General features: G+C 42.5%; 1 protein-coding gene across 1 annotated transcript; it reads left to right on the forward strand.

Moving 5' to 3' along the window:
• Nucleotides 1–3,872: 3,872 nt before the first annotated feature.
• foxl1 (forkhead box L1) lies at nucleotides 3,873–5,645 on the forward strand. Its single transcript, XM_056387501.1, has one exon. The coding sequence runs from the start codon at nucleotides 4,072–4,074 to the stop codon at nucleotides 5,248–5,250; it is 1,179 nt and encodes a 392-aa protein (XP_056243476.1). The 5' UTR covers nucleotides 3,873–4,071; the 3' UTR covers nucleotides 5,251–5,645.
• Nucleotides 5,646–6,315: the final 670 nt, after the last annotated feature.

A 6,315-nucleotide genomic window follows, 5' to 3' on the forward strand; every position in this document is an offset into this window, starting at 1 on the left:
AGAGACTATTATTCAAAACAGAAAATTTCGATGTGTTAAAACATGCCAGGAGTGGATCTTTAATGTAACTACAGTGCTGTGTTTGGATTTTTTAACACCAGCTTTTATTGATTGTCAGTGAGCTTGGATCTGATCCGCCTCAAAGATCCTCAACATTTCTCTTTTGCTACGTCAGTTAAGGAAGGAATAGATAATCTGACTGACTAAACTGCATCATGGCAGGAAACAGCAGAGATTCGGCCCTCTGTTGAGATTTGCCTGTTTATAGCATGTGTTTGGTCAACATCAGGCAGCTGAACATCAAAAGTGGAAAATCTCAAGATGGCACAATGATCTGTGGCACCCTGGGTAAAAAGAAATATTGTATTTCCAATAATAAAAAAAACCTTGTAATCTCTTCATAATTGATTTGAAACATTGTTTTAGTTCCTTCTGAACTGAAAATGTTTTGAATTATGTGATTTCTCATACCAGTGATGTGATAGTAATGTACACAGTTTTGTTGGCTGTGCACTGTCAGGTGATATCAAGTTAGATGTATGTACGGCATGAAGTTAGTCATAATAATAACAACAGTATTTATACAGAACTTTTCTTAACAAAGTTTCAAAGCACTTTACAAGAAAAGTAAAACCAGATAAAAGAAAAGTCAAAAATACCTGAGCTCAGTAAAAGAGTAGAACTGCATGGATTTAAAAAAACATCTCAAATCAACGTGATGCATAAAGATCTGACAGTGAGTGAAAAGAGGCAATAAAATATGTAAATAGTCATTTGGGATAAAACAATATTATTAAACCGTATCAGACATTACCAAAGGCTTAGAAAAAGAAATGCATTTTTAGAAGAGATGTAAAGGAGGTTAAAGAGCTCCAGAGCGTGGGGGGCTCGCTCACCTTTAGTCACAAACCTTGACCTTGAGGAGACCAACAGGCCTCCTGCTGCAGGTCTGTTCTCAGTTGGGCACAAACCATGTAAATAAATAAGAAATGTAATTGGGGGCAGAGCCATTTAAAGACTTAAAAGTCAGTAATACAAACAAATACAGAATCAATCTGAAATCTAACAAGGAGCCAATGATGGGAGGCAAGTACCTGTAACAATTACATAATGCTGCTAAATGTTGCACACAGTTCCAGTTTTATGAACTCAGCTTTGAGGCTGCAGAATTAACAGAGGGGCGAGGGCTTCTGAAAAACTCCCACTGTCCACATCACAGTCCCATATGTCCAGGTCACCAGCTGATAGGCTCTTGCATTAATATAAATTAATTAGATTAATATAAATTCTAAAAGGCGTCTTCAGCAGTTGTGGATGGAAAGAATCTTCCAGCAGCTGCCCTTTGAAAGAGTCAGATCCTGCTCGCCGTTGCCTGTACACGTCTCTGGCATGTAAGTTTAGTTTTATTTGCTAATGAATCACCGTCTGCTGACAGAGAAACAGAGAAAAGAAGGACTTCTGAGTTTATTCACTGAAAGCTCCAAACCCCTAATGTAAGCAGGAGCCAGCTGTGTGCACTTGTAAAGTTGTTATAATCCTCCTTTGACCTATAAACAGGAAAATACATAATATAAAGCATCATGCTCACATCTACAAATAATACACTGTCCATGTTGTCCTTGTAAGGCAGTACAGTCCCAAGCGCCCGCTTCTCAGAGGACAATTAAAGCACATGAACATGCAACTGTATCCACTGAGCACAATGTATTGTAAAGATTATATATTATTTTTTATTATTTGTTATTTGTGATATAATTATGTATTTTTATCATTGTAATTAATTTGGAATACGTATCTTAAAGTCGGTTGGTTCTTGCCACGTCATCACCACAAATAACCTCAAATCAAAGGAGCAAATTCCTACATTTGAGAGGCATGATTAAGGTAATATTTAGCATTTACTTAATGAATGAACTGAACTACTATGAGATTTATTTCTTCATTTTCTCTTGGTGGATTTGTTGTTAAACTAGACCGGTCTGGTTTCATTTGAATCCAGAGCGATGCCCCGGCATAAATAAATATGACCTGAATGAAGCTCATGTTCAGATTTTTTTGTAGAGGTGTGAGTGCAGCTCTGATCACTGTGAGTTTAGGTTTGTGATGTTGTCAGATATTGCATTATTCTGTAAACTGCTCCAGTTATGAAAAACAATGAAGTGAGTCACCATCAGCTTTACACAGCTGGTGCGATCAGTTTAGTTTATTTTTCCCTTGTTCCACTTATTTAGAACAATGAGCAAATAAACCAGTCCACCGCTCCACTCTGTTTCCACAACCAGTAGGAACCCGTGGCCCTGAAGACATTGGGGACCAATTTAAAAAGCCTGTCAGCAAAGGAAGACTTCTGTCCAGTTTCTTCAACAGATAAAATGATAAAGTGTCAGAGTTCAGGGTTCGGGGAGTCCGCATGTTCTCTGTGTATCTGCACTGAAAATACCTTGAATGTGTACGTCGATCCCACGTGATCATACGTGGCCACCTGACATGAGATTCCCCCTTTTTCTCAATGAATCACTTCTTGTCAAACCAAGATATTTCAATCACATTGGACTGCTTAAAAGAATCATGTTGATTCAACATATTATTCATCAGTTTCCACGATACCAATTAATTGCGTAATGTTAAAGTAGTTTAATTGTGTTCAGGGTACCAGATTTTCAACTGTAACTCCAGCTTGATTTCTTAATGCTAATATCGTTCAAAGGTTTAATGTCATTTTCAAGCAATTTCATGATGTCCTGTGGGTTTTCTCTGGTTATTCCGTTTTCCTCCCACAGTCCACAGGGTCCTGTCGATTGGTGACTCTGGGATTGGCTGTAGCCTATTAAGATCAGTAAGCTGACTTGTGATATAATTATAATAGTAATGAAATAAATTACCTCATTTTCTTGTATATTTTTGCAGCAGATGGGAACAAAGAAGACGATTACATTCTGCCAGAGTATCTGACAACATTTCTTATCTCACAGTCCATTTACTCGCTTGTTTTCTCAGCCACGTTCATCAGCAGCTGGAGAACTCTGATCCTCTGAGGTCACGTCCTCACGACTGCTTCCTGGTGTGGGGATTTTGCAATCAACAATCACTGATTAATTACACATGGTAGTTTTATTTAAGAGTGTTATTATTTTTGTTCATTAAGATTTGACTGTTTTAGGCAAAAGTTTTATATGAATAACAAAGATAAAATTGATTAATGAAAAAACATTATAAATGTGACATCTTACAAACTTGATTATTATTGTTATCATCATCGTTGTCATTATTATTATTGTTATTATTATTACTATTATTATAAGGCAACTATTTTCTGTCAGTCATCCATCATTTACTCTGTCTTCAGATATTTGTGAATAAAGGTATTGTGGGTTTTGCTATAGAATCAGTTTCCAGAGAGAGAGAGAGAGAGAGAGAGAGAGAGAGAGAGAGAAAGAGGGGGAGAGACAAACAAACAAAAACAGTCCCTCTGGTCCTCTCTCCGGGCTGGGGGACAGACGAGGCCCTGACATGAGTTAAAACTGTTTAAGTTATTTTCCCTTTTATACACTTTGTTTTCATTTGAGCGAAGCCACAGCAACTCCCAGAAAGGACTCGGCAATGTTTGCTTGTTCTTTCTGTGTGAGCAACTCTCAGCGTCAGGGGTGGACGTGATATTTCAAACAGCACATCAGTGCGTTTATGTATTGGGTGCCCGGAAATTTTTCCAAATAAACACAGCTTGATTCAACCTGGGTGGGCAGACTTATCAAGCGACTAATTCTATAAACAGATGAGGGAATAACCCGGCACCTCATTGGTTGTTGGGCCGAGGGAGGGGGCGCTGGGGGGGCACGAGGTAGTTTCAGCGCAATGAAATTTTAATTAATGTGGGTGGGCTGAGAACACCACAGACTGTTTATGATGGACAATTTATTCCCCGGTGCAAAGTCAACATAACACAGCAAACGTACAGCAATTATTAACATTTTTCTGGGGCCCTCATGAGGCTGGAGAGTCAGTCAGTGGAGGAGTGGAGCTCCGGGAGCAGGCTCAGCTTTCCCCGGGACACAATCCTGCTTCCTCGGCGTCATGACTCTCTACCACGGCCGCCTGCCGGCACTCGGAGTGGCATCCTCGGCTCTGAGCCTCTCCGCCCCCCCGCTCTTCTACTTGTACGGCCGAGAGAGCGGAGGGGTCGTGCCCGCCGCCCTGAGCTTCGTGCCGGCCCGCCAGGAGCCTCCGCAGAAGCCGCCCTACAGCTACATCGCGCTCATCGCCATGGCCATCAAGAGCGCACCGGAGCAGCGCGCAACGCTCAGCGGCATCTACCAGTTTATCATGGACCGGTTCCCATTTTATCACGACAACAAGCAGGGCTGGCAGAACTCCATCCGCCACAACCTGTCCCTGAATGACTGCTTCATCAAGGTGCCCAGAGAGAAGGGCCGGCCCGGCAAAGGCAGCTACTGGACGCTGGACACCAAGTGTCTGGATATGTTTGAGAACGGCAACTACCGCCGGAGGAAGAGGAAGGCAAAAAGCCAGCAGGAGGCTCTGGACTCTAAAGCCGCTGGACACAAGCGCACAAAGGGCGCGGGGCCATCCAGGGACCCCCAAACCTCTGTGAAACATCAGACTGGCTCAGAGACAGCGGAGGAACCAGCCAGGCAGGATGCGGAGAGCGTGGGAAAACAACCAGACACAAAACCTGTTCTTGTGGAGTTTAACCAAGCGGAACAGCCGCAACCGCTCTCCATACAAAGACTCAAAGTGCTCCCCAACCAAGACACCACAGCATCCATCGGGAGGAGGCTTGACGCTCCGCAGCCTGAGCCGTGTCTCACTCCGAGACACGCTCCGCTGTGGATGGACGGAGCGCATCTCCTAGGCGCGTCCCTCCGCTGGGAGCCGGACGAGAAGAGGTCAGCGTTCAGCGGGAGGGAGAGAGAGAGGGGTCCGCTGTGCGCCGTCAGCTGCACGGCAAACACAAACCTGGCTGCAAGCGCGCAGGACAGGCCGAAGGGAAACGTTCCGAGCAGGGATAAATCCAAAGGGTTCAGCATCGAGAGCATCTTATCGAGGAGTGAAGACGAAACGCGCGGCAGCATCCTCGGTCTGTCGGCGGAGACATGCGCAGAGCGCCAGAGTCCAGGCTTCAGCTCGTCTGTGGTCCTCGGTGCTCGGCCGCATCAGCTGTACCAGATGGGATTCCCCCTCTGCTCCTACCTGTCACTCACCTGTCCCGACAAAGTACTGCATTTCAAATGAGTTCAGACCTCGATGTATTTTACGCACGGATGTCCAAACGTGTCAAGTGTAATTAGCTTTTCATGATGAGTTAACTATGAGACAGCTTCCTGTTCCTCTGCTTATACATGTGTTTTATTGTATCAATTCATGGAGGAATCTTGAATGTAGCCTGATGACTGGGCCCGTGTAGCCTGTATTGAACTGTGGGGGTATTGTACGATATGAGAATGACGTTTGTAATCTAAGCTGTTTTACACTCCACTTTGCTCATGTGCGAAATAAAGTTTAGTTTGGTAATTAAATGACAGCATGCTTTATTTAAAATGAGAGTAGAAATACTGTTGGAGAACAGGAGGCTGCCGCTTGAATGAAATGTCACATAAACTTCTGGTGATGCCAGAGAGACAGTAACATGTAGCCTGTCTGTGTATTTGATTTTCAGTTCTGCATTATAAAGCTTCTGATCACTGAGGATTACAGGCCAGGTCAGTGTTCTGCTGTGTGCATAGATGATTTATCCAAAGCGATGAGATACAGATATCAGAGATAATCCAGGACATTAAGATTGTTTCCATGACAGCAGTTGTGTCAACTTCAGACTGGTCATAATGAATCATCATGAAGGATTCAAAGACATTGACTATAGACAATTTCAATATCAGTTTAGATTCAGTTAACATGACTCATAAAACTGACTCCACCTGGACAAAACAGATGGACCAAAAGTTTTGTCACATGACACAGAAAATTCCTAATTACTTTTATTTGTGCAGCTTTCAGTCTCTGGCGTTTCTACTGGTTAATACTCAACTTCAGCAACTAAGTCTGAAACAGGAAGGGAATTCTTGAGCAGTTCACTAATTTTCTTCTTCTATTGGTCAGTAAATTATTGAGAGCTGATTTTGTGACGACATCTAGTGTTTTAAAACCTCTGACAATCAGAGTTCAGTCCATTTAAAGCTTTATAGAGCTTATAATGAACATGATGAAACTGATAGAACTGATATATATCACACATCTTGGTGTTGATATATTAATTATGAGGTTCTAGTCTTTCCATTAATTATCAGTTTAATGTCAATC

This window comes from Seriola aureovittata, chromosome 10, assembly GCF_021018895.1.
Source record: "Seriola aureovittata isolate HTS-2021-v1 ecotype China chromosome 10, ASM2101889v1, whole genome shotgun sequence".
NCBI lineage: Eukaryota > Metazoa > Chordata > Actinopteri > Carangiformes > Carangidae > Seriola > Seriola aureovittata.

Bases quoted from the DNA above. Each gene is read 5' to 3' on its own strand.
- foxl1 (XM_056387501.1), top strand. From the start codon at position 4,072: ATGACTCTCTACCACGGCCGCCTGCCGGCACTCGGAGTGGCATCCTCG.